The sequence below is a fragment of the Triticum urartu genome, chromosome 1A (assembly GCF_056163025.1).
Source record: "Triticum urartu cultivar PI428250 chromosome 1A, HENAU_Tu73, whole genome shotgun sequence".
In the NCBI taxonomy this organism is placed as follows: domain Eukaryota; kingdom Viridiplantae; phylum Streptophyta; class Magnoliopsida; order Poales; family Poaceae; genus Triticum; species Triticum urartu.
The window spans coordinates 509,314,796-509,342,350 of record NC_141873.1 but is presented as its reverse complement, the minus strand read 5'-3'; the positions used below and the strand labels follow the sequence as shown (position 1 = coordinate 509,342,350).

General features: G+C 49.2%; 2 protein-coding genes and 1 pseudogene across 2 annotated transcripts; all 3 read right to left on the bottom strand.

The window, feature by feature from the left end:
* Nucleotides 1–5,179: 5,179 nt before the first annotated feature.
* On the bottom strand, nucleotides 5,180–6,314 carry LOC125532991 (uncharacterized; annotated as a pseudogene).
* Nucleotides 6,315–10,511: 4,197 nt separating this feature from the next.
* Nucleotides 10,512–14,783, bottom strand: LOC125536857 (uncharacterized). Its single transcript, XM_087527416.1, has 3 exons — nucleotides 14,166–14,783; nucleotides 12,389–14,085; nucleotides 10,512–11,040 (listed from the first exon to the last, which is right to left on the bottom strand). Exons 2-3 carry the CDS (start codon nucleotides 13,647–13,649, stop codon nucleotides 10,733–10,735), a joined length of 1,569 nt encoding a protein of 522 aa, XP_087383542.1. The 5' UTR covers nucleotides 13,650–14,085; nucleotides 14,166–14,783; the 3' UTR covers nucleotides 10,512–10,732.
* Nucleotides 14,784–15,585: 802 nt separating this feature from the next.
* Nucleotides 15,586–18,447, bottom strand: LOC125523270 (universal stress protein PHOS32). The gene is made up of 2 exons (XM_048688325.2): nucleotides 17,428–18,447; nucleotides 15,586–15,868 (listed from the first exon to the last, which is right to left on the bottom strand). The coding sequence occupies exons 1-2, from the start codon at nucleotides 18,221–18,223 to the stop codon at nucleotides 15,861–15,863; spliced, it is 804 nt and encodes a 267-aa protein (XP_048544282.2). The 5' UTR covers nucleotides 18,224–18,447; the 3' UTR covers nucleotides 15,586–15,860.
* Between the last annotated feature and the right edge of the window lie 9,108 nt (nucleotides 18,448–27,555).

The following is a 27,555-nucleotide window of genomic DNA, read 5'->3' as shown; positions in this document are numbered from 1 at the left end:
ACCTAAGTGTTTGCATGTGTAAATCTGTCTTACACCTGTTGTATGTGAACGTTAGAATCTATCACACCCGATCATCACGTGGTGCTTCGAAACAACGAACTGTCGCAACGGTGCACAGTTAGGGGGAACACTTTCTTGAAATTATTATGAGAGATCATCTTATTTACTACCGTCGTTCTAAGCAAACAAGATGCAAAACATGATAAACATCACATGCAATCAAATAATAATAGTGACATGATATGGCCAATATCACATAGCTCCTTTGATCTCCATCTTGGAGCTCCATGATCATCTTGTCACCGGCATGACACCATTATCTCCATCATCATGATCTCCATCATCGTGTCTCCATGAATTTGCTCGCCAACTATTACTTCTACTACTATGGCTAACGCGTTTAGCAATAAAGTAAAGTAATTTACATGGCGTTTCTCAATGACACGCAGGTCATACAAAAAATAAAGACAACTCCTATGGCTCCTGCCGGTTGTCATACTCATCGACATGCAAGTCATGATTCCTATTACAATAGCATGAACATCTCATACATCACATATATATCATTCATCATTCATCACAACTTTGGCCATATCACATCACAGAACACTTGCTGCAAAAACAAGTTAGACGTCCTCTAATTGTTGTTGCATGTTTTACGTGGCTGAAATAGGGTTCTAGCAAGAACGTTTTCTTACCTACGTGAAAGCCACAACGTGATTTGTCAACTTCTATTTACCCTTCATAAGGACCCTTTTCATCGAATCCGCTCCAACTAAAGTGGGAGAGACAGACACCCGCCAGCCACCTTATGCAACTAGTGCATGTTAGTCGGTGGAACCGGTCTCACGTAAGCGTACGTGTAAGGTTGGTCCGGGCCGCTTCATCCCACAATACCGTTGAAGCAAGATAAGACTAGTAGCGGCAAGAAAATTGACAACATCAACGCCCACAACAAATTGTGTTCTACTCGTGCAAGAGAACTACGCATAGACCTAGCTCATGATGCCACTGTTGGGGAACGTTGCAGAAAACAAAAATTTTCCTACGGTTTCACCAAGATCCATCTAGGAGTTCATCTAGCAACGAGTGATTGGATTGCATCTACATACCTTTGTAGATCACGCGCGGAAGCGTTCAAAGAACGGGGATGAGGAAGTCGTACTCGACGTGATCCAAATCACCGGAGATCCTAGCGCCGAACGGACGGCACCTCCGCGTTCAACACACGTATGGTCAGCGTGACGTCTCCTCCTTCTTGATCCAGCAAGGGGGAAGGAGAGGTTGAGGAAGATGGCTCCAGCAGCAGCACGACGGCGTGGTGGTGATGGAGCTGCAGTACTCCGGCAGGGCTTCGCTAAGCACTATGGAGGAGGAGGATGTGTTGGAGAGGGAGAGGGAGGCACCAAAGGCGTGTTGTGAGAGGCCCTCCTTTCCCCACTATATATAGGGAGTCCAAGGAGGGGGGCGCCGGCCCTAGGAGATCCAATCTCCTAGGGGGGTGCGGCCAAGGGAGGAATCCCTCCTCCCCAAGGCACCTAGGAGGTGCCTTCCCCCTTTGGGACTCTTCCCTTCCTTGAACCCTAGGCGCATGGGCCTCTTGGGGCTGGTGCCCTTGGCCCATATAGGCCAAGGCGCACCCCCTACAGCCCATGTGGCCCCCGGGGCAGGTGGCCCCACCCGGTGGACCCCCGGGACCCTTCCGGTGGTCCCGGTACAATACCGGTGACCCCGAAACTTGTCCCGATGCCCGAAATAGCACTTTCTATATGTAATTCTTTACCTCCGGACCATTTCGGAACTCCTCGTGACATCCGGGATCTCATCTGGGACTCCGAACAACATTCGGGTTACTGCATATACATATCCCTACAACCCTAGCGTCACCGAACCTTAAGTGTGTAGACCCTACGGGTTCGGGAGACATGTAGACATGACCGAGACGACTCTCCGACCAATAACCAACAGCGGGATCTGGATACCCATGTTGGCTCCCACATGCTCCTCGATGATCTCATCGGATGAACCACGATGTCGAGGATTCAAGCAACCCCGCATACAATTCCCTTCGTCAATCGGTATGTTACTTGCCCGAGATCCGATCGTCGGTATCCCAATACCTCGTTCAATCTCATTACCGGCAAGTCACTTTACTCGTACCGTAATGCATGATCCCGTGACCAGACACTTGGTCACTTTGAGCTCATTATGATGATGCATTACCGAGTGGGCCCAGTGATACCTCTCCGTCATACGGAGTGACAAATCCCAGTCTTGATCCGTGTCAACCCAACAGACACTTTCGGAGATACCCGTAGTATACCTTTATAGTCACCCAGTTACGTTGTGACGTTTGGCACACCCAAAGCACTCCTACGGTATCCGGGAGTTACACGATCTCATGGTCTAAGGAAAAGATACTTGACATTGGAAAACTCTAGCAAACGAACTATACGATCTTATGCTATGTTTAGGATTGGGTCTTGTCCATCACATCATTCTCCTAATGATGGATCTCGTTATCAATGACATCCAATGTCCATAGTCAGGAGACCATGACTATCTGTTGATCAACGAGCTAGTCAACTAGAGGCTTACTAGGGACATGTTGGTGTCTATTATTCACACATGTATTACGATTTCCAGATAACACAATTATAGCATGAATAAAGACAATTATCATGAACAAGGAAATATAATAATAATGCTTTTATTATTGCCTCTAGGGCATATTTCCAACAGTAACATCCCCCCTTCCTTGAGACACAGCTTGTCCCCAAGCTGGTGCCGCTGGGAAATGATGCTGGAGCTCAGCGCGGTCTTCCCACGTGGCCAGCTCGGGTGGTTGATCAGTCCAGCGAACCCGGACCTGCGACACTTGAGCGCCACCACGTTGCACTTGCCGGTCTTGCAAAATCTCCTCTGGTACGGGACTTGAAGCAGCCATTGCTGGTAGTTGGACTTGCGCCTGTTCCGTGGGAGGGAGTGCTTGCCGCAGTTGGGAGACGTGGAAGACTGGGTGAACAGTGCTGGATTCCGGCAGACGGAGCTTGTACGCAACGGCACCAATGCGCTGGATCACTTGATAGGGACCAAAGTAGCGAAACGCCAGTTTCTGGTTGGCGCGGGTGGCCACCGAACGCTGAACGTAGGGCTGCAGTTTGAGGAAGACCCAGTCGTCGAAGGCGAAGACGCGGTCAGAGCAGCGCTTGTCGGCTGAATCCTTCATTTGTTGCCGCGCACGCAACAGGTGCTGGTGGATGAGGGTCATCATCTGCGCCCTGTCCTGAAGCCAATCTGCCAGGTCTGGAGATGCACACGCCACTGGATCGACGATGCCGAAGTGACGCGGGGCATGGCCGTAGAGGACTTCGAACGGAGATGTGCCCAGGGCAGAGTGGGGTGAAGTGTTGTACCAGAACTCCGCCAACGGAAGCCACATGTACCACTTTGTTGGGCATGCGTGGACGAAACAGCGAAGAAACGTCTCCAGGTACTGATTAACCCACTCAGTCTGCCCATCTGTCTGTGGGTGTCGCGCTGTGCTCATGCGAAGCTTGGTGTGCGTCAGTCGAAACAGTTCCTTCCACAGGGTACTGGTGAAGACTGGGTCGCGATCCGAGACGATCGACTCCGGCAGGCCATGTAATTTGTAAATGTTAGTCACAAATGCTTGAGCCACTTGGAACGCGGTGAAGGGGTGCGACAGAGGTATGAAATGGGCGTACCGCGAGAATTTATCCATGACGACGAGGATGGAGTTGCATCCCCAAGAACGAGGCAAACCCTCCACGAAATCCATGGTGATGAGTTGCCAAGCTTGGGTCGGAACAGGTAATGGATCCAGGAGCCCGGGATATCGCACACGCTCCGGTTTAGCTTGCTTGCAGATCTAACATGCTTCGACAAAAAGCTTGACATGATGTTTGAGGCCTGGCCATGTAAAAAGCCGACGCACTCTGCGGTACGTGACGTTGAAACCCGAGTGGCCTCCAATTGCTCCGGTGTGCAAGGCCGCAAGCACTTTCTTCTGTAACTCCACATTGTCCCCGAGCCATATGCGTCCGTGCTGCTTGATAATCCCATTCTGCAAGTGAAAACCATCCAGATTGCTCGTGGAGGTCGCCAAGCGTGCGAGAATCTTCTGTGCCGCTGGATCCTCAGTGTATCCTTGCTGAACTACTTCCAACCACGTCGGTACTGCGGTGGTGATGGCTGCGAGGCCGCCTTGAGGTGGCCCAGGTTTGCGAGACAAGGCGTCAGCCGCAGGGTTGTCAATACCTCTCTTGTAGACGATATGGTAACGCAACCCGAGCATTTTGGCCATGATCTTCTGCTGCCATGGTGTTGCCAACCTCTGATCTTCGAGGTGGATGAGACTGCGCTGATCAGTATGCACAATGAACTCGTCGTTTTGCAAGTATGCGCGCCAATGGTCCACGGCCATGAGAATGGCCAACCCTTCTTTCTCATAGGTGGAGAGCTGCCTATTGCGTGGCCCCAACGCGCGGCTGAGGAAAGCGATAGGGTGTTTGTCTTGAGACAGGACTGCACCTATTCCCAAATCCGATGCATCAGTCTCGAGTTCGAACGTTTTCTTGAAATCAGGCAGCGCCAGAACGGGAGCAGTCACTGGAGCTTGCTGCAAGGCGCGAAAGGCACCGTCCTCTAATTCTGTCCAGCGGAAAACCACTCCTTTCTTGAGCAGATCGGTCAGCGGGCGACTGGTGATTGCAAAACCTCGGACGAACTTGCGGTAATAACCAGCCAAGCCGAGGAACCCGCGGACCTCCTTGACATTTGTAGGCACGGGCCATTGCTGCACTGCAATGATGTTCTTGTTGTCGGTGCGAATGCCGTCACCACTGATCTCATGCCCCAGATATCTGAGTTGCGGACGGGCAAAGAAACACTTGCTGCATTTCACTTTCAAGTCGTGTTCTTGCAGACGCTGGAAAACTTGCCGCAGAAGCTGTATGTGAGTGTCCATATCGCGGCTGTGTACCAGGATATCATCGATGAAGACGAGCACTCCGTGGCGAACCAGTGGGTGTAACACGATGTGCATGCCTCCCTGGAAAGTTGCCCCCCCTCCCCCCCCCTCCCCGTGACGCCGTACGGCATGACCTTGAACTCGAAGTGCCCGTGATGGGTTTTGAACGCTGTTTTATGCTCATCCTCAGGCCACATACGAATCTGATGATATCCTACCCCGCAGATCCAAACTGGTAAAGATCTGCGATCCAGCCAGCTCATCGAGAAGCTCTTCTATCACTGGCAACGGGTAGCGATTCTTGATCGTAACTGCATTGAGATGCCGATAGTCCACACAAAAACACCAGGTGAGATCCTTCTTTTGCACTAGCATAACTGGTGACGCGAAAGGGCTGGATCTGGGTTGGATAATCCCTTGAGCGAGCATCTCAGCGACCTGACGTTCCACTTCATCCTTCTGAGCTGGGTTGTGCCTGTACGGCCTGAGGTTGACTAGCCGCGCTCCGAGGACCAGCGGAATAGTGTGGTGAGCTAAAAGTTGGTGCATAATTTGCGTGAATTGCTCAACATATTCAGCCACCGTTCCATTTTGCTTAAGCCTATTGAACTGTCGAAGAAGATTTTGAAATTCTTCCCGACCAAATTGGGTGCAAATTGCCGTGGCGAAATCTCCCCAATCCGGGTAGTGCAGGTGTGCTTGCGATGATTGGAGCCAAGTAAGTGCCCCTTCTGTGAAATACATGGCTGCACAACTGACCCATGCATCTGGACTAATCGTGCACACCCGAAAGTAGGCCTCGCATTTGAGACGCCAAGCCCTCGGGCCAGTCCCATCGAACAGAGGGAAATTGAAACGCGGTGGTGGTGGTAGGCGATGATATCCCCGGTCCCCTGAGAATGAGTGCTCCCCGTGATGGTAGGAGTCGTACATACCAGTGGCCGGAGGCAATCGCGGGGTCTGAGTTTCCCCCGACGATTTCCCCCGAAGATCTGTTGCGACGCCGTGGCTCTATGGCCCGTGATCTGGAACGGATCCATGTTGTGGCAGCGGCGTCCACCAGGAGAGGAAGCAGGGGCGGCAGATCCGAGAGGCGGATCTGGGGCGGCGCCTCCTCCGTGGCCTTGTCTCCCTTGGGCGCCTGGGCGCCGATCTGGGTCCAGAGGCTGTCGACCTCCTGTCGCAGCTCCTCCATGGATCGCTCGACGTCGGGCTTCCAGCTTTGTAGCTCGAGCACCACCGGCTGGAGGGTGTCGATCTTGGTCGTGAGCGCGGTGATAGCCGTGGTGAGGTCCGCCAACGCCTTGGTGTGGTCCTCCATGGCGGTCGCCTTCCCTCGGCGAGTCTGAATGATAGAGGGGAAACGCCCGGCCAGATTGGGGAATGGGAAGAAAAATTGGGCGGATCGGAATGGCTCTGATACCAATTGTTACGCTCCCGCTAGCAAATCACTCACAGATATGGTTCTGGTACACCGGTTCACTCGCTAGCTAGGGTTCTTGAGAGAGAAGCAAGGGAAGGGAAAGGGGATCGGGGTAGGTAGCCGCCGCCTGGTACGGTACTCAATCGCCACCTCACGCAGGAGGGCTTGGCTTGCTTTTAACTCCGCCAGTGCTATCCCACACATGGGCCGGGTAGCGACTGTTGGGCTTGGGCTGTCGGCGCGCTCGTTCCAGCCCAACAGGAGCCTGCGTGGCCTTGGTCGATGGAGCCACCTTGCTCGAGGGCGTGACAACAGGCCATTCCCAAGTAAGTACCTCCTATTGAAAGGCGGGCATTTGGGACATACAAAAATACAAAAATAGGTACTACTTCTATCAGGATGAAACATTGCAAACATATATGATAATAGGTATTAAAAATACATACTCTATATTGAAGATGTATCAGGATGCGATGCATGTGTAAATGTTTATGAATAAGCTTGATACCAAATCAGATAAATGCTACTTTATGGGTTATTCCAAAACTGCTAGGTATTACTTCTATCACCGCACTGAAGACAATATGTTTATTGCATAAATGGTATGTTTCTTGATTGTGAAAGGGTGAGAGGGAGGACGGTACAACTTGACGAGATTAGTGAATCTTCATCGGCAGGTCAAAGTGACGCAACGCCAGAAGTTGGTGTGAAGTTTCTCACTGCAACTGGTACAGAAGCCCCTACATGCCATGTAGAGATTTCGTCGAGGATATGATAAAAACACAGCAAGAGAGAGCCAAAAACCATCAGATAGACAAGTCATTTTGCACTGCACACTGCCCCACAAGTACAGCTGATGCAGATATAACAGAGGGATCAAAGTAGAGAAATATTAAACAGACGCACATGCATGCCCCACAATCAGGTGGCTGCTAGGATGGCCGTGGCCTTTAGCTAAAGCCGCCGTGCAATCCGAGACTACAGTAAAAGGCACATGACAAATGGAAAGAAAGACACCCCCTACATGCCCAGCTGGAGAATAGCGAATGGGAGAAACGAATAATCAAGGGGAGCTGCGCATACGGTTGGGTGGCCTCATCATATCTTGATGATGCAAAGGCAGTTCAAAAGAGCCTTGCTGGACCAATTTCAGACCGGCCATATGGGCTCGAATCTGCCGATGCCGTGATGAACCGGCTTCGAACATGCATCGACCAGAAAAAATAAAGGTTGTCTTCTTCTTTTTTTGCGGGAAAAAAATAAAACCAACCCAAAGGCTGACCTTCGTTGGCTTTTTTTTATAGGAGAAACTCCGTGAGCACCGTGCGTCCGTGACGGGTCTCGAACTCGGATGGGCTGGCAGCAACCTCAGCTGCCCAGTCAATGGGTCGAGAAAAGATTGTCTTCATCAATGATAACATAGATACTGACGGTTCGTCTTTTTCCAGTGAATCGTCTTCTTTAACAGTTGGCACCACAACTACTACTCCGTCTATTTACTTTTGTAAGTCATTTCAGACAACTTAAAATGGGTTGTTTTGTATATTGTCTGAAATATTTTTAAGGTCTTATAAAAGTGAAGAGAGGGAGTACTAATTTTAGACCTAAACTTTTCTACCATCATCACGTTTTGGTACTCAACAAGTTGGGCTGCTTAACTTGTATTAATAATTCCGCCAAAGGAAAAGAAAAAAAGACGCACACACGATCGTGAGCCTATTTGGCGCCTTGAGCGTCCGTTAAGCCTGTTTTTTTAAACACCGCAGACACACCCTCCCTTTCTTCGATACTAAATGGGCCGGCCTATCGAGCGCACCCGAGGGAAGATTTCTCCCTCGAAATTACTAATTCGGGAATACTCCTTTTAAAGATCACTGTCACCTTCCCAGATCACAAATATTAGCACGCTGCATGTGCGTTACTTGTCACAATCTGAGAGTATTCCCTTATTTTGTAGATTCGTTTATTCAAAACGTTTTATCTCTTAAACCGTACGTTCAAATCTCGAACCATTTGCATCGTTCTTTAAAACTAGATCCCATGTTGATAGATTTTGACGAACTTTATTTTCATGAAAAACCGGACAGGAAGTACTTTTTTTCCTTTCCGAGATGCATGGCCTCTCGCGGAAGAAAATTTGTGCCTCTTGCGGAAGAAAAAAAGACAACGCGTCTTTTCCGTTTCCGAGAGGCACGATCTCGCAGAAGCAAAACCGTGCTTCTCACGGAAGCAAAATCGTTCCTCCCGCAGAAGAAAAGAAACACATTTTTTTCGTTTTCAAAAGGCATGGTCGTGCCTCTGACGAAAGCAAAACCGTGCCTCTCACGAAAGGAAAAAAAGAGACGTGTTTTTTTTTCCTTTTCCGAGAGGCACGGCCGTGCTTCTCGCGAAAGCAAAATCATGCCTCTCACGAAAGTGAAACCGTGCCTCCCGCAGAAGAAAAAAATACGTGTTTCTTTTTCCGTTTCCGAGAGGCACGGCCGTGCCTCTTGCGGAAGCAAAACCATGCCTTTCGCGGAAGCAAAACCGTGCCTCTTGCGAAAAGGAAAAAAACACATTTTTCGCTTAAAAAGCTAAGGAAGACCCGTGAAAAATCGAAAAGCTGAAAAAACCAGGGAAAACCCATTAAAAAGCCGAAAACGCGTGTGGATTTAAAAAAAATCTGGAGGAAGCACACAAAGCGCGACACGTGGTGGCGGCTGAGAGCGGGCCTCATTCCATACCCAAGCGACCCTTGGGGAGGCTGGGAACGAGCGCTCTTTAGTTAGTTGCTCCTTTCGTCCCTGGGTTTTGGGAAGCTTCCAGTAGCTTCCAAGTAGGTTTTGGGAAGCTTCCTGACTGTTTTTTTTTTCTGAACCAGGTTTTTGTTTCTTTACTCTATTTTTTCCCTTTTTCCTTTTTTTTCAAATACGTTAACTTTTTATAATTCGAAAGAAAACAATTCCATGAAATTTTCCCAAAATTGTTTACCTTTTCAACTTAGTGAATTTTTTTTAAAATTTCATGATTTTTAATATATCCATGAACTTTTTTCAGTTTCTAATAACCGGTTGTGGGCGCCAGAACTACTAACCGGCACAGAGGGTGCCGATTAGAAGGTCTCGCTTACAGTGTGCAACAAGATCCTGCCACCGACACAAGCATACATATTGCACCGGCCCAGGCAAAGGGCGGTTTTCTTACGATTCCGTGTTTGGTTTCTTTGTTTAGTTTCATTATTTATTTTTAGTTTTCATTTTTGTCTATTTTTTATTTCACTTGGTTTGTTTAATTTGCTAATTTATTTTAATTTTAACTTTTATATTTTGTCCTTTTGTGGTTGGACTCGAATATCCAGCCAATGTCAGATTTTTTTGGTATGGCAAATCGAATGTTTTTTATGTCAAGTTGTGTTTGCAGATGATGACAAGTTTAGTTGGCGAGCATGGCAAATCAGCCTTATTTCATTTTCTGTCAAAAAATTGCCGTGCTTGTAAACTAATTTGTCATCCTTGCGCCAATATAAATTGTCATGAAAAACATTCGATTTGACACGTTTAAAAATCTGACGTCAGATTTTTAGTATTTCCATTTATGGGTTTTAAGGAAATACTTTGAAATAATATATATATTGACAACTACAAGAACATTTTTTAAATATGTGAACTTCTTTTAAAAGGCACAAACACTTTTAAAATTCCATGAATAGGAGGGATATTTCACTTCAATAGCAAAAACATCCCAGGAAGAGAAGCAACCAAGATCCATCCACTTCCTACAAGGAAGAATTATGCAAAAAGCAGAGACCATGGAGGTATAAGAAAACATGGGGATGGTCAGCCTGGCAACAAAAACACGTCGGCCTGTGGAATCATGTCCCAGAGATCTGAACAGAAACATTCATACAACAGCTGCCATATGCAGAAGTACATTATTCTCACTTCAATTCTTCCGCGAGATCAATTTCAGCAATGAATTTGGGAGTGATGCTCCTTTCATCGAAAGAAAAAAAAATCTTCAGGAAGCAAAACAGCAAGAACTGGTCCATGCATGATGTACAAGTCTGATGCAAACTAATAGTGCAAAGCAGAGTGGAAACACTAACACAGTATCACTCCTAGCCCATGGGATGATAAGCTGCATGACAAGATTCAGAGGACAAACGGGGTGGAGCGACCCTGGCTCTATTTTATAGAATGAAACCGACGAGTTATACAGCGCTAACAGGTTCAAATCCTTCGCAAACTCAGCGTTACATAGCATCGGAAATAAGGCCTACAATGCGAGCCAAAAGAAGAAGAAAAAACAGGTTTGAGAGGTGAACAGCATGTGTGTGCTTAAGATTCAGTAACTTCATCATCATCATCATCATCATATACCATCACTCCTCTGGGCAGATACGCACTGAGGCAGAAGGCCACTCCTCTAGGCAGGTGAGCACTGAGGCAGAAGGGTTGCTGTGACGGCTGGGCGGCGGGTTTCCTTGTCGGCTTCGGCACCAGCCCCCTCTTCAGCGCCTCGTCAGCCGAAGTGGAGTTCTCAGGTTCTCCATTAACCGGCCTCCGAAGCGGTCCAAGTCCACCACCTCTGCATCTTTGAACGGCACTTTCCACTCCCGTGTTGACGCGAGGATGTGCCTCCACACCTGTTTCATATTCAACCAATTCTTATGGTTAATGATCATATCATTCCAGGGCAGCCATAGGATTGCCGAAGTGATGACATTAAAGATTTTAAACCTCTTTTCACTAGGCCAACATCTAGCAAGGGACACAAAGTCGGTGCTACCTCCGGTCCAAAATAAGTGTCGCAGTTTTGAACTAAAGGTTGATTAGTTCAACCTTAGTCCAAAACTGCAACACTTTATGGATCGGAGGGAGTAACATTTTTCCACCAAACATATCAAGCACCTCCTTTCATTCTTCCTCCACATATACTCATGAAATCAGCTTGCATTGCCCCCAAAAAGAAGTTTCCATCATGATTTTATTAGGGATATATAACTGATCAAACATAACAGTGACCATTAAGGTATTTTCCTCGCATCCACACCCGACGAATCTGTGACTTTAATGTCTGCAAATGGTGAGCAGGTGAAATTTGACTAAGTTTACGATAGAGAATACAGTTTACTTACTTGGAACAATGCTCCAGTCTTATCGTATATAAGAAAACAACTTTAGGGATTCAACATTCAAAAGAGAATTCCAAGCTCCATCATGTAATAAAGGAAATATTTTTAATTTAGTTCAAATATGAACTGCATAACCATTTGGTATGCATAAGTAAAAGTACTGCCAAATGCTTACAACGGTGTACAGGTCAAAAATTGACCCGGTCAGGGCAGAATTTCAGAACAATGTGCAATTTAGCTTCACATGCTCTGAACAATGTGCAATGTAGCTTCACATGCCATTGTCCATATGACTGTTTTGCTAATTAACAATTCTAGAGGCAACCGGCTTCATGTTTTGGTATTTCTGCTGGGTTATGCACTTTCCAGTTTGCACTACTATGCACATTCCTAAGGTCATAGCATAGTTATCACCTCATTAATTTGCTTGAATTATATTGTCCACCACTCAGTAATCAAATTACACTTTCAGAGGACTTTAGAGGACAGCAATCAGACAGGGCCTAAATCTTAGGGCTGGTAACAGTCAAGTACATAAACCTTTATGACCAGACTTGTGAACTGACTTAGTTGTAATGCAATGCAACCATTTTACTATACCAATACTTTTCATCCTGTGTCTCCTTGACATTGATATCAGCGCATTAAAATCATTTGCAGTGTTACTCAGACACCGCACTTGTTTCCAAAATTTTGTTTTCTTAATTGGCCACCCTGAATCCGTGTCAGAACGAACCCCGTCATTGTAACACATAACATGTGCCAGATCGGACCCCGTCATTGTAACGCAGAACATTTCATTACTTACTTCATGGAAAATTGTGCAATGGGAAGTACAAGATAAAGCAAAGAAACATACCTTTCTGCCCGTCTGGCTTGTATGGCTTGCCTTTGTGATCGAATGGCTTCGTCTTGTACTTGCTCTTCTCCTTCTCTTCTTTCCTGCCCTCCTTCTTAGGACAATCAGCAATGAAATGATTGGGATCACCACATTGATAGCAATATCTCTTTGATTTCTTCATCTTGGACTTGTCAGAGAAATCACTTCTTGTTCCATAGGCTTTCTTTCCAAGACACCCTTCACATTTCTTCATTAAGAGAGCCAATTCTTGTATTCCTTGTTGAATTTGCTCTTGGTATTGATCATGGTCGTTTTCCTCCATTTGGACTTGCTTGGCCTTCAAGGCAGCGTTGACCTTTTTGCTTGAGCGTGGCAAAGCATGCCCACACACGACTTTGGATTCTTTTTGCTCCCCGCCGTAGAGGAGGAAGGTTTCAAGCACCTCCCGAGGGGTGAGTAGTTCAAAGTCATGCTTCTGATGGATGAGGAAAACCATGGTTGGGTTCCTTGGCGTCATGGCAAAAAGCATCTTCTCCACAAGATAGGAATCGGTCATCTCCTTGCACCCGAGACCCTTCATTTCATTGGCCAAATTGTTGAGCCTTGTATACATGTCACTCGGGGACTCGTCTTCCCCTAAGACGAAGAAGTTCATATCCATCCTCAGTGAACAGAGCTTTGACTTACCAGCCGCTTCATTAGATTTTCGGAGAGCATCCCAAATCTCCTTGGCACTCTTATTATATTGATATCGGCAAATCCGAATGTATTGATCATCACCTATGGCATACTGTAAGGCACGTCTAGCTCGGTAATCGTGCTGCCAGTTCCTCTTTTCAAGAGCCGTTGGGTTTGCTTCATCTGCACAAGAGAAGCCAGTTTCCACAGCTCTCCACACTAGAGGGTCAATGCTAAGCAGATGGAATTTCATCCTGCGCTGCCATGATAGATAGCGCGTGCCATCGAAGCGAGGCGCTTCTCCGGAGCAATCTGCATCGTCGGCGGGCTCGCTCGGCGTGACAGTGTCCGGCTTCGCCCTCGCGTACCCGCGCATGAGTATTCTGGATAGCTCTTGCCTGCAGTCGTAGACTTGGAAGTTGTGGAGCACATCCAGAGGGGTGAGCTCTTCAAAGCCAGGCTCCCGGCGAATGCCGTCCACAAAGGCCGGCTTCCTAGGCGCCATGGCAAGAAGCATCGTCCACACGACATAAGGGTCGTCCACCTCTTTGCAACCAAGGCGATTCAGGTCAATGGCCAGATTCCAGAGCCTTGTATGCATCTGATCGGCAGACTCGCCCTTCTCCACGCAAACAACCTCATCTTCTCCCTCAGCTGTTTGATCTTTAACCGGCGGACGGTCGGGGTGTCTTCGTGCATGACCTGGAGGGCGTCCCAGACCTCCTTGGCAGTGTCAAGGTGCCAGATCCGGTAGAGCCGGTCATCGCTGAGGGCAGAGTGTATGGCGTTCATGGCTTGGGCATTGTAGTACATCTTCCTCAGCTCGAGGTCCGTCGGATTTGCCTCGTCCGCACAAGAGAAGCCGGTTTCCACTATGCTCCACACAAGAGGGTGTGACCAAGCCAGGTGGCCTCTCATCATGACCTGCCATGACTCGAAGTCCGCGCCGTCGAAGCGGGGCGCGTCGATGGAGGCGAGCTCGCCCTGCGACATGAGCGTGTCCTCCATCATCACGTCCCAGTGCTCGCCGCCTCCCCCTGCACGACCGAGTATTGGAACAGAACCGAATGGAATCGAGAAAGTGCAGGGGGGAGGGGAGGTAGGGAAGCGGACGGACCTGTGCCGAGGAGGGCCGGCTGCTGCTGCTGCATCGTGGCGCGTCGTGTGACCTCCGGATCCCGGCGGGCGGCGGGGTGAGGGGGAGAGGAGCGCCGGCGGAGGGGAGCAGAGCAGTTCCGCTTCGAAATCGACTCTGTTTTCGTGTCAGTGGCACTCCGGTTGGGTTGGTCGGGTGGTTTGAATTCGTGACGTTGGCCTGTGGTGGAGCCGGACGGGCAGAAAAAGGAGGAGAAAGAAATGGGCCGTCGCTCAGCCCAAGGAATGTGCCGTAATAATGCGCCTAAAAAAAAGGACTCCTCAAAATGGTTCTGAAAAGACGAACCCTCAAAATTGCTCAAACAAAACCCTAGAAAATGTCAAAAACTCATGAAAAATACTGAGAAATTTGAGTTACACGTGTTTGGCATAACATAAAAAGGGCGTAAATGATTTTTATGTATGCATTCTTTTGTGTTGTTGTGCTGGTCATAAGTAGAAAAGCTCTGATGCTCGTTTTAAATATTTTAGGACAAATCATCATATTTATATGCGAACCTCAAATATTATGCTAACATGAAAAGGGGAACCTTGGTGTCATGTGCATTAAGAATCATTTTAAGTCATTAATATATAAAAATACATGTATTTATTAGTATAAATTTTATGTAAATTATAATTATGAATATATAATGATGAATGGGGAAGTAGAAGAGACAGGGCCAGTGGGGGAACGTGTTCACAAAATAATTCATGGACCATGTTAAAACAGAATAATAATCCTTTCGAGAGGAAAACAAAACAATTTTTTGCTGGATGAACTATTCACGAAATAATACGTGGCAGTTGAAAAAAGAAGGTAATTTTCAGTGCCTGTAGAAAATTATAATTGTTGTTGCATTAGGCATAGTGTCCTTTTCTGGGTATTGCACAAAGAAATAACAAGGCGCAAAGGAACAATTGAACGGAGAAGGAAAAGGGAGATGCATATTCCTGCCCTGGGGTAGGATCTGGTTTTGTTTTGAGCAAGATTTTTGTATGTCTGTTCTTTTTGTTCCTCTGGCTTTTGTTGATGTATGTACTCCTAAGTCGATATTTTTCTTTGTGAATGTGTATCCAACATCAAATTTCATGTTTAGGCAAGGCTGGAAGATTTGCCGAGAGGGACCAGCGGCCCCAACTCCCAATATGTTTCCGTGATTATGCCTGTCTACACAAACTGCCCCATGCAAAATCGGTAACCAAATGAACACAGCAAGTGAGGCAAGTAGAAACATCCATTATCCAAAAAGTAGCTCCTATATGCAGGAACATAGTACTTCTTTCCAACAGCAAAGCAACCAAGATCCGTCAATAATCTACACTTACTGCAAGCAGAATTATGCAAAAGCAAAGACGATGGAGAAACAAACAAAAAACATAGGATTGGTCACCAATGGCAATGAAAACAAGTCGGCATACGAAATCATGTTCCAGGGGGCCAAGCAGAAACATTCATACAACAGGTTAACAGCTACAATATGCAGAATAACATTATTCTCACTTCAATTCTCAGGAAGGGAAGCAGCAAGGACTGGTCCATGATCTACACGAGTCTGATACAAACACAAAGTGCAAAGCAGAGTGGAAAGACCACTCAGTTACAAGGGGGTTTGGCATCAAGCAAGACTTGCTCTCTCCTCTTTCATCTGGCTGCTCTGTGCTTTTGCTATTACCCTCAGTTTTCTGTCAAGACAGGAGAAATCCAAATCTTATTCATGATATGAGCACGCGAATAAACTCACCAACCAACAAGACAGTACACAGAATAACATCGGCAATAACAAAGGAGCATACAGTTTGTAAAAGGCAATGACCTGAAATAGACACCAACTAGGTAGCGATCAAGCAACGTCAATGTTACGCTGCGCATATTATGGTGTGATGCACATGATGGAAGCAAGCAAATGTTATGCTCAGGATAGTTTTATTTTCTTATGTTCAACCAAAAGATAAGCATATAAGAAGGCAGTGCCTCAGGGTGTGTATGCCCAAGACTAGTAGGTGTTTTCAAGTCTGAGCATCTGACTTTGTGTGGACGACAATATACTCTTTAAAGCAGTATAAGTTCCCCTTTCCAGATGATGCCGTCTGGATATGTCCATGCATCTTACATTGTCGGTTTGGAACTACAAGTGCAAATGACAGGCTACATGACAAGATTTTGAGCACAATTCGATGTAAGTCTACGTGTACCTAAAGGTAACTGAAAGATCTCTTTCATTCTTCCTCCACATATTCTCATGAAATCAGTTTCCATCACACACAAAAAAGTTTCCATTGTGATTTTCTAAGGGATATACAGATGAACAAACATAACAGTGACTAGTACGGTGTTTTCTCTAATCCACCCCCAATGAAACTGCGACTTCAATATCCTCACTAGATCTACAATATAGAATACAGTTTCCTTTTTTGAGACTTTCAGTTTGATAAATTGCACCAATCCTCCATTCTTATCACGTATAAGAAGACAACTTGGGCACATTTCGGCATACAAAAGAGAATTCAAAGCTCCAATATCCAATAATGAAAGCAGTTTAATCAAATTCATAAATGAAGTGCATATCCGCTAGGTATGCATATGATAGATAATACTGATGTCAAATGCAACTAAGCAAACAGCGCACAATATCGACTCAGTCAGAGCAGAACAGCAACACAATGTGAACGCTTGGCATGCTATTCTCTGTACAACGGTTTTGCTAGTTCACAGTTTCAGAGGCAACCGATTTTATGTTATGGTATTTTCACTAGTGTATGAATTTCCAGTTTCCGTTACTATGCAGATTCACTAGGGTAGTCACTGGACTTTTGTAGTGAATTAGTGCTAATGCAATGCAACCAGTTAAATAACACCATAGCAACTCTCCTACCTTGCCATCACTATCAAATGCTTTCTAATCATTTCCAGTGTCCGAATTTTTACTTTCATTTTCACTGGGCTATGCATTTCCAGTTTCCGCTACTTTACAGATTGGCTGGGCTATTCACCGGACTTCTGTAGTGAATTAGTGCTAATGCCTAATCCAATGCGACGAGTTTACTAATAGCGACACTCTTCATAATGTGTCTTCTTCCTCGCCATCACTATCAAACGCATTCTAATCATTTCCAGTGTCCAAATTTTTATTTTTCTGAATTTGCCACCCTGAATACTAACGCATAACAGTTCATTACCTACTTCATGGGTAAACAAAACTATGCAATGGAAAGTACAAACGAGGTGAAGCAAAGGAACAGACCTTTCTGACCCTCTGGCGCCTCGTGGAACACCACCTCGTTCTCAGGCACCGTCCGCAGCTCATCCCCCACAGACTCGGCACCGCCAGCCGCTCCGGCGTCATCAGGGTACCTGACAACCACGACGGGGCAGACGCAGTGGTGCACGCAGTAGTCGCTGACACTCCCGAGCCTGCCGTTGCCTGCCCTGCGGGAGGCGCCGAAGCCGCGGCTGCCCATGATCATGGCGGAGAGGCCGAGGCGCTCGGCCTCGAGGCAGAGGCGCTCCTTCATGTCGTGGTCCTTGACGATGTGGATCTTGAAGGGGATCTGCGCGGCGACGAGCGGCTGCGCCAGGTCCTGCGACTTGGTGGAGGTGAAGGCGTCGAAGTCCTCCTCCCGCTTCTTGCGCGCGTCCTCCTCCGGGTCCCCGGACGCCGGCGCCGCGCCTCCTCCTTCCCCCTCCGCGTCGCCGTCGTCGACGGAGACGGGGATGGAGCCCCAGTCGGCGCCGTAGAGCACGGAGGTGGGGCGCACGTGGAGGAGCACCACGGCGTCGCCCGGGCGCAGGTAGTTCTGCACGGCCCACTTGACGGCGAAGGCGGACTCGTCGGACAGGTCGACGGCGATGGCGATGCGGCGGTGCGGCGAGGAGGAGGCCGCGAGGGAGGAGAAGAAGTAGCGCGGCGAGCTGGGCTGGATCGCCGCCACCGCCGCCGCCTGCGCCGCCGCCAGGCGCACAGGCGTCGGCGGCGAGGGGGAGGAGGAGGGGGACTTGCCGGCGCCGGTCGGGGAGGCCGGGTGGTGCGTCGCCGCCATGGTTGGCCCTCCGGCTGCTCGATCCGAATGCGGAACGCTACTGTGGAGGTGCAGCTCTCGATCTGATGAGGGGAATCTCACGGGAGAATGGGGGAGGGGAGGCGAGGGTTTTGCCAAAGATTGAGATTTGGGGCTGTGCAACTTGCGGTGGACTGAGGAACTGGAACTGCCGCCGGTTTCTTGTGAAACTGCGGCGGCGCTGGCGTATTCTGGCCTGGACACGTAGCCGCCGCCTGACTGCGGGTTTTGTCACTTTACGCTTTCTTTGATATACTAACCATTTGTTCAGTATTATAAGCATTTCTAGCCGATCCCGCAACCCACCAGCCCCTCCCGTAAATGAAACTTATCGGACGACAGACGCGGGCACATAACAGGTCCCGCATATATCATCGGAATTCAAAATGATTTTAAAACGAGTAGTTTGCGCCAAACATCACCCGAGTTTCAAACATAGTTCATACAAACTTAATTAACATAGTTCAAATGAAAAATAAACTAGTTCATCGTACTACGCGGGGATATTTGCTTCTACGCGTCAGAGCCAGAGTCGCCGGAGCCTCGTCGCCGGAGCCGTCCTAGGCTGGCGGCGGCTGTCGTGGAGCGTGTGGTAGATGAGGATACTGGAGAGGGCCGGATCGAAGAGGTCGCCGAGGCGACAGAAATCATCCCAAGCCCGCGATCCGGCGTCGTGGGACTTCGGGTCGCTCTTGTGCGTTGCCTCTCTTTGCTTGTCTGACACGGGAGGGTGGAGGCCGGAGACGCCGGCCTAGTCGTCGTTGAGGCGCTTGCAGCCGACGAACCCGTCGCGGCCACCGGACCCCCTACGGCACCTGAAGCCACCGTGGTCGCCGAACCCCCTGTCGCCGCCATGCCCCGCACCGCCGGACGACATCGTCGCAAAGATCCGGTAGAAAACTAGCCGCAAAACGCTGCCGGAGCCGGCTCGATTTCTCGCGCAGAGTAGATGATATGCGGCGGGGGGTAATAGAGGAAATGACGGATGGATACCCTAAATCGCTCGGAAGCCGGCATATATCCCTGGTTGGAGGGCGGTTTATGGGCCTCCCGTAAAGTTTTTACGGGCCAGGCATTTTTTGGGGAGGTCTGCTTGGGCCGATTTTTTGGGTCGTCCCGTATAACGACCGAAAAAGCATAGTTCGTCGATTTTATAAGAGATCTGCTAGAGATGCTTTAAGTTGAGGTTTAACTCAAATGAAACAAATCATTCTCCCTTACTAGGGGTTAAGGCAGGGGCCCCTATGTCCCCTTACCTGATTTATTATGTGCAGAAGGTTTGTCTGCTTTGATCTCTCATAACGAGGGAAATGGGCATCTAAAGAGGGTGCAGGTTTGTCGAGATTCTCCTTTTATTTCATACTTGCTTTTTGCTGATGACTCGTTGATACTCATGAGGGTAGATGTTATGAACGCCACTTGTTTGAAGAGGATTTTAGATGATTATTGTGCTGCTTCAGGACAAATGGTAAGTGATACGTCTCCAACGTATCTATAATTTTTGATTGCTCCATACTATATTATCTACTGTTTTGGACATTATTGGGCTTTATTATCCACTTTTATATTATTTTTGGGACTAACCTATTAACCGGAGGCACAACCGAGAATTGTTGTTTTTTGCTTGTTTTAGGGTTTCGAAGAAAAGGAATATCAAACGGAGTCCAAACGGAATGAAACCTTCGGGAACGTGATTTTCTCAACGAACAAGACCTGGGAGACTTGGACCCTACGTCAAGAAAGAAAAGAGGAGGCCACGAGGTAGGGGGCGCGCCTACCCTACCCCCCCCCCCCAAGGCGTGTCCTCCACCCTCGTGGGCCCCCTGTTGCTCCACCGACGTACTCCTTCCTCCTATATATACCTACGCACCCCCAAACGATCAGATACGGAGCCAAAACCCTAATTCCACCGCTGCAACTTTCTGTATCCACGAGATCCCATCTTGGGGCCTGTTCCAGAGCTCTGCCGGAGGGGGCATCGATCACGGAGGGCTTCTACATCAACATCATAGCCCCTCCGATGAAGTGTGAGTAGTTTACCTCAAACCTACGGGTCCATAGTTAGTAGCTAGATGGCTTCTTCTCTCTTTTTGGATCTCAATACAATGTTCTCCCCCTCTCTTGTGGAGATCTATTCGATGTAATCTTCTTTTTGCGGTGTGTTTGTTGAGATCGATGAATTGTGGGTTTATGATCAAGTCTATCTATGAATAATATTTGAATCTTCTCTGAATTCTTTTATGTATGATTGGTTATCTTTGCAAGTCTCTTCGAATTATCAGTTTGGTTTGGCCTACTAGATTGATCTTTCTTGCAATGGAAGAAGTGCTTAGCTTTGGGTTCAATCTTGCGGTGTCCTTTCCCAGTGACAGTAGGGGCAACAAGGCACGTATTGTATTGTTGCCATCGAGGATAACAAGATGGGGTTTTCTTCATATTGCATGAGTCTATCCCTCTACATCATGTCATCTTGCTTAAGGCGTTACTCTGTTTTTAACTTAATACTCTAGATGCATGCTGGATAGCGGTTGTTGAGTGGAGTAATAGTGTAGATGCAGGCAGGAGTCGGTCTACTTGTCTCGGACGTGATGCCTATATACATGATCATACCTAGATATTCTCATAACTATGCTCAATTCTGTCAATTGCTCAACAGTAATTTGTTCACCCACCGTAGAATACTTATGCTCTTGAGAGAAGCCACTAGTGAAACCTATGGCCCCCGGGTCTATCTTTATCATATTAATCTCCTACTACTTAGTTATTTCCTTTGCTATTTACTTTGCCTTTATTTTACTTTGCATCTTTATCACAAAAATACCAAAAATATTATCTTATCATATCTATCAGATCTCACTCTCGTAAGTGGCCTTATAGGGATTGACAACCCCTATTTGCGTTGCTTGCGAGGATTCATTTGTTTTGTGCAGGTATGAGGGACTCACGCGTAGCCTCCTACTGGATTGATACCTTAGTTCTCAAAAACTGAGGGAAATACTTACGCTACTTTGCTGCATTATCCCTTCCTCTTCGGGGAAAACCAACGCAGTGCTCAAGAGGTAGCAGTAAGTGCTGCCAAATCTTTGATCTATTTCAGTTCAAATACCAATATTGATGATAAGGTAGAAGTTTGCCAAATTCTTGATATCATGATCGAGTCCTTATCTGATAAATACCTAGGACTTCCCTCGGTGATTGGTGTCGACCGAGTGGATTGCTTTAAACACCTGATTGAGAGAATACAGAAACTAGTGAATGGGTGGAAGGAAAGAACTTGATCTTATGTAGGAAAAGAGGCTCTAGTTAAAGTGGTGGCTCAAGCTATCTCAACTTATTCAATAGGTGTATTTAAATTTCTGGAGAAAAATTGCTAGGTAATCAGTGATACTATATCTCATTTTTGGTGGCTTGACAGAGAGGCCTAGCGTAAATTACATTGGTTTGCTTGGTGGAAGATGTGTGCCTCTAAAATTTGGGGAGGAATGGGATTTGGTGACATCCAAAGTTTTAACCTAGCAATTCTGCGAGATAGTACTGCCATGTTCATTGGAGTAGCGCCGGCTAAGCTTGACCATGTGGCTAACATTTGTTCGACTAAGGTTGCAACTCTAGTGGAGGGTCTGAAGCTCGCAAATAGAGTTGACTGTAATTCAATCCGGGTGCAATCAGATTGCCCGATTCTAATAGAAGCTTTGCAACAAAACCTGGGGCAATCGATGGTGGCAGCCCTAATTCTGAAGGAATGTCAGTTAGTGTTAGTTGGTTTCGGGAAGGTCGTTTTGTTGGGAACGTAGCAGAATTTTAAAATTTTCTACACATCACCAAGATCAATCTATGGAGTCATCTAGCAAAGAGGGAGAGAGGAGTGCATCTACATACCCTTGTCTCGTCATCTATTACTTCTACTACTATGGCTAACGCTTTAGCAATAAAATAAAGTAATTACATGACGTTTATGTTGACACGCAGGTCATAAATAAATAAAGACAACTCCTATGGCTCCTGCCGGTTGTCATACTCATCGACATGCAAGTCGTGATTCCTATTACAAGAACATGATCAATCTCATACATCACATAGATCATTCATCACATCCTTTTGGCCATATCACATCACATGGCACATGCTGCAAAAACAAGTTAGACGTCCTCTAATTGTTGTTGAAAGTTTTTACGTGGCTACTATAGGTTTCTAGCAAGAACGTTTCTTACCTACGCCAAAACCACAACATGATATGCCAATTTCTATTTACCCTTCATAAGGACCCTTTTCATCGAATCCGATCCGACTAAAGTGGGAGAGACAGACACCCGCTAGCCACCTTATGCAACTAGTGCATGTCAATCGGTGGAACCAGTCTCACGTAAGCGTACGTGTAAGGTCGATCCGTGCCGCTTCATCCCACGATGCCGCCGAATCAAGATAAGACTAGTAACGGCAAGCAAATTGACAATATCCACGCCCACAACTGCTTTGTGTTCTACTCGTGCATAGAAACTACGCATAGACCTAGCTCATGATACCACTGTTGGGAACATAGCAGAATTTTAAAATTTTCTACGCATCACCAAGATCAATCTATGGAGTCTTCTAGCAACGAGGGAGAGAGGAGTGCATCTACATACCCTTGTAGATCGCGCGCGGAAGCGTTCAAGAGAACGGGGTTGATGTAGTCGTACTCGTCGTGATCCAAATCACCAATGAACTAGCACCGAACGGACGGCACCTCCGCGTTCAACACACGTTGTCGGAGTAAATGACCACGGGTAGCCTAGCCGGCACCCCCTGGCTCTTCTGAAAAATTACAAGCCGATCCGGACCTCAAGAATCCAAGACGTGGGGCCGCCTTCCCCTTGCCGGCTGTCTCCCAGGTCGGCTATCGGAAGGTGACCCGACTTTAGCCCTCATGAAGAAAGCCGCGGGAGGGCCGACTCCGAGAAGCCGGCCGCGAGAAGGCCGACTCCAAGAAGCTGGCTCCCACAAAGCGGTCAATATCGTACCCTCGAAGTCTGCATCCACATAACGGCGATGTGACGGGGTGTGGCTACAGTAATGCCTACCACCCCCGAATCCCGAAGCACACCTGGCACAGTGCGTCGTACGGGTGGCCATGGCCCGTCCGGCACGGCACTGTTGCCACGTTGACCCTGATGTCATCCACGACGGGCTGCCAGTGCGGCCCACGGGCGGTGGGCCCCTTGGGGCAGAGAGACACCCGAAGGCGTCCAGGCCTCCCCCAGTCGGCCCAAGACAGAGCCGGCTTGCCACCTCCCTCGAAGGAGACGCCCCATTAAGGAGACAAGACGCGGTGAGGCTACAGCGATCACCCGCCGGACGGCGGCACTGTAGCCACGCCCACCTCGGCGAAGCCCTCGTCACCAGGATTGAGCAACAATAACCAGCCACCGACAAGGCCCTGGACAGTGGGGCCTGCCTGTCGACCAAGGAGCCGGCAGCCGGCGGGACCCACCAGCCGGCGGGCCCCAGCAGCCGGCGCAGAAGCCGACGAGTGTAGTCACAGACGGCTGGGCCCCACGCCCAGCCGGATTACCATTGTACCCCCGGGGGGTAGGCCTATATAAACCCCCCGGGACACCCATGCAAAGGGTTGATCCAAGCTAGTTCTAGACACCACATAGAGAGGGGAGGAGGGCTAGCCGTGCTCTACTCCTTCTCACAAAACAGCTCAAGGAGCATCGTGTAGCTACTTGTTCATCTAGTGATCATGCGGAGACCCCGCAGAGCAGCAGTAGGGGTGTTATCTCCACGGAGAGCCCCGAAGCGGGGTAAGATTCGCCGGCGTGCATGTCTTTGCCTCATCCCGCTTCCAGGCACCGACGACGTCTTACTGGTTCCCACAATGATAAGCCATCCGTTGGCATATGTCGCACCTACCACCCGACATTGCCGCAACCAGCCGGGTGGTCAGCACCGTCATCGTAGTCCAACGCCCAGAAGAGGGCCGAGCCCAGCCGGTCCAGAGGCCGGTGTACTATTTGAGCGAGGTGCTGTCTACCTCGAAGCAGAACTACCTGCACTACCAGAAGATGTGCTACGACGTGTACTTCGCCGCCAAGAAGCTGAAACCCTACTTCCAAGAGCATCCCATCACGGTTGTATGCACCGCCCCGCTGGCCAAGATCATAGGCAGCCGGGATGCATCCGGCCGGGTGGCGAAATGGGCCATCGAGCTGGTCCCATACACGATTTTCTACCAGCCTCGCACCGCCATCAAGTCCCAAGCATTGGCCGACTTCCTCGTCGACTGGGCCGAGACCCAGTACCTGCCGCTAGCTCCCGACTCCACTCATTGGCGCATGCACTTCGATGGGTCCAAGATGCGCACCGGCTTGGGAGCCGGCATCATCCTCACCTCTCCCAAAGGCGACAAGCTCAGATACACGCTGCAAATTCACTTTGCCGCCTCCAACAACGTGGCCGAGTATGAGGCGCTCATACACGGGCTCTGGCTTGCCAAAGAGCTCGGCATTCGCCGGATCCTATGTTATGGCGACTCGGACTTGGTGGTCCAGCAATCATCCGGCGACTGGGATGCCAAGGACGCAAATATGGCAAGCTACCGCTTCCTCGTTCAGCAAATCAGTGGGTACTTTAAAGGATGCGAGTTCCTCCACGTACCGCGAGCCGACAACGAGCCAGTTGATGCCCTGGCTCGAATAGGCTCCACTCGGCAGGCAATACCAACCGGTGTCTCTCTACAACGCCTCCTCAAGCCGTCTATCAAGCCGTCTCCAGAGTCCGATTCCATCTTCGTGCCGCCTGACCCCGATACAGCCGGGTCCGGCTCGAAGAACCAAGTAGGTGACCCGGGGACTTCGATAGTTGGCCCGGGGACATCAGCAGGCAGCTCGGGGACTTCCGTAGTTACGCCCGACCCGGGGACTGCCACACCCGGCTCGGGGACTGCGGTAGTCGGCCCGGAGGCTGCACCAACACAGCAGGCGGCGGCCGACTCCAGCATTTCACCACCCAGCCCGCCCGCCCTGGTCGCAGTAGCCGTGTTGGAAATAGAAGAAGTCACAGCTCCATCATGGGCCCAGTCCATCCTCAACTTCCTAATAAACCAAGATCTGTCGGCTGACGAAACAGAGGCAAGACAAGTCCAACGCCGAGCCGGAGCATACACAATCGTCAACAGAGAGCTCGTCAAGCGCAGTGTCACTGGAGTCCTCCAGCGATGCGTCGAGCAAGAGAAGGGCACTGCAATCCTCAGAGACATCCACCAAGGAGAATGCGGCCACCATGCGGCCTCAAGATCACTCGTCGCCAAAGCTTTCCGCCATGGTTTCTTTTGGCCGACTGCTTTGGATGACGCCAAGGAGTTAGTTAAACATTGCAAAGGGTGCCAACTCTTCAGCTCCAAGCAACACATGCCGGCTTCAGCACTCAAGACCATTCCCCTCACTTGGCCCTTCGCCGTTTGGGGACTGGACATGGTGGGCCCATTCAAGACGGCGCGCGGCGGCATGACACATCTGCTTGTCGTTGTGGACAAATTCACCAAATGGATTGAGGCAAAGCCGATCAAGAAGCTGAATGGGCCGACTGCCGTGACATTTATCGCAGAAATAACAACTTGATACGGCGTGCCACACAACATCATCACCGACAATGGCACGAATTTCGCCAAGGGAGCCTTGGCACGTTTCTGTGCGACGCAAGGCATCCGGTTGGACTTGGCGTCCGTTGCCCACCTGCAGTCAAACGGCCAGGTCGAGCGAGCCAACGGCCTCATCCTTTCCGGCATCAAACCCCGACTGGTCGTACCACTGGAGCGTTCGGCCGGCTGTTGGCTCGATGAGCTGCCGGCCGTCCTCTGGAGTCTGCGCACTACCCCAAACAAGTCAATCGGCTTCACTCCTTTCTTCCTCGTGTATGGTGCCGAGGCGGTCATCCCAACTGACATTGAGTTCGACTCGCCTCGGGTAACCATGTACACGGAGGCGGAGGCCAAGGAAGCACGAGAAGACGGCGTCGACCTGCTGGAAGAAGGCCGGCTGTTAGCCCTCAGCCGGTCCGCCATCTATCAGCAGGGCCTGCGCCGCTACCACAGCTGGAAGGTCAAGCCAAGATCCTTCCAAGAGGGCGATCTTGTGCTCCGGCTGATCCAGCGAACAGCCGGCCAGCACAAGCTCTCGGCCCCTTGGGAGGGCCCCTTCGTCATCAGCAGAGCTTTAGGCAACGACTCCTACTACCTGATTGACGCGCAGAAGCCGAAGGCACGAAAGAGAGACGACTCCGGCAAGGAGTCGGAACGACCATGGAACGCCAACCTCCTCCGAAGATTTTACAGTTGAAATGCAGTATGTATCACGCTAACTTTTGTACTAAGTACGAGACAATAGGCCCCCCGAGGAGAGCTCGGGGACTGCTATCTTTTATCTATGAATGAAGAATATCATGCTTATGACCTTGTCATTACATTTACGTTTTTCGTCTGGCACCGGGTTCGACTAGTCGGCCCGGGGACTGGCCGCCTAGAGTTATATTAAAAGTCCTACCCATGGCCAGACAAGTAGTGTGCCGGCACCCAAGCCTTCTCTTGCCAAAAGTCGCAGTTCGAAGAACCGGCTGTCCGGCTGGCAAGAGTTAAAGGCAGGAAAGGACGCCCACACGAAAAACGGCTAGGGACTAACGGACTAATATAACAAAAGCCGGTTTTTCTCCGCCCACCGACCGACTACCAGAGTAGCCAGCCGGCCGGCTTCCATTCGCCTCGCTTCAATCTAAGAAAGCTCGAGTACTTGCCTTCCCAAAAGGGGAAGGCGGCAAAGGAAACATCCTAAGGATAAAAAGCATACACGAATGGAAACCAAACACGCACACGATCATATTTACACAAAAGACCTTCAAAAGGCCAGCATTCAACATAATCCGAATACACCCCCAGTGGGTGGAACTGCGCAAGTTTAATAAAAATTGTTCAAAGGGTAACAAGCAGGAAAAGCAAGGATGGCAGATTAAGCCAGGGGAGCGACTGGCGAGTCGGGCAGGTCGGTGGAGATGGCAGTGCCGGCTGGAGGAGTGGCCGGCTGGCGAACCTCGGCATTATCACCGCCTCCCACAGAGGGCGCGCTAGCACGCGCCTCGTTGCTGGAAGCACGGTCAGGCTGAGGCTGGCTAGCGCTTCACCGGCCGGCTCAACGTCTTCGCCCTCCTCTCCTTCGTCGTCTTTGCCTTCATTGCTGGAGGCGATCTCCTCTGCCGAGTCCTCACCCGCTGCCGGGTCCAGCCCGAACCACTCCTCCGGCTGGGCAATGCCATCGTCATTTATTTCAGGAGCGAAGACGCTG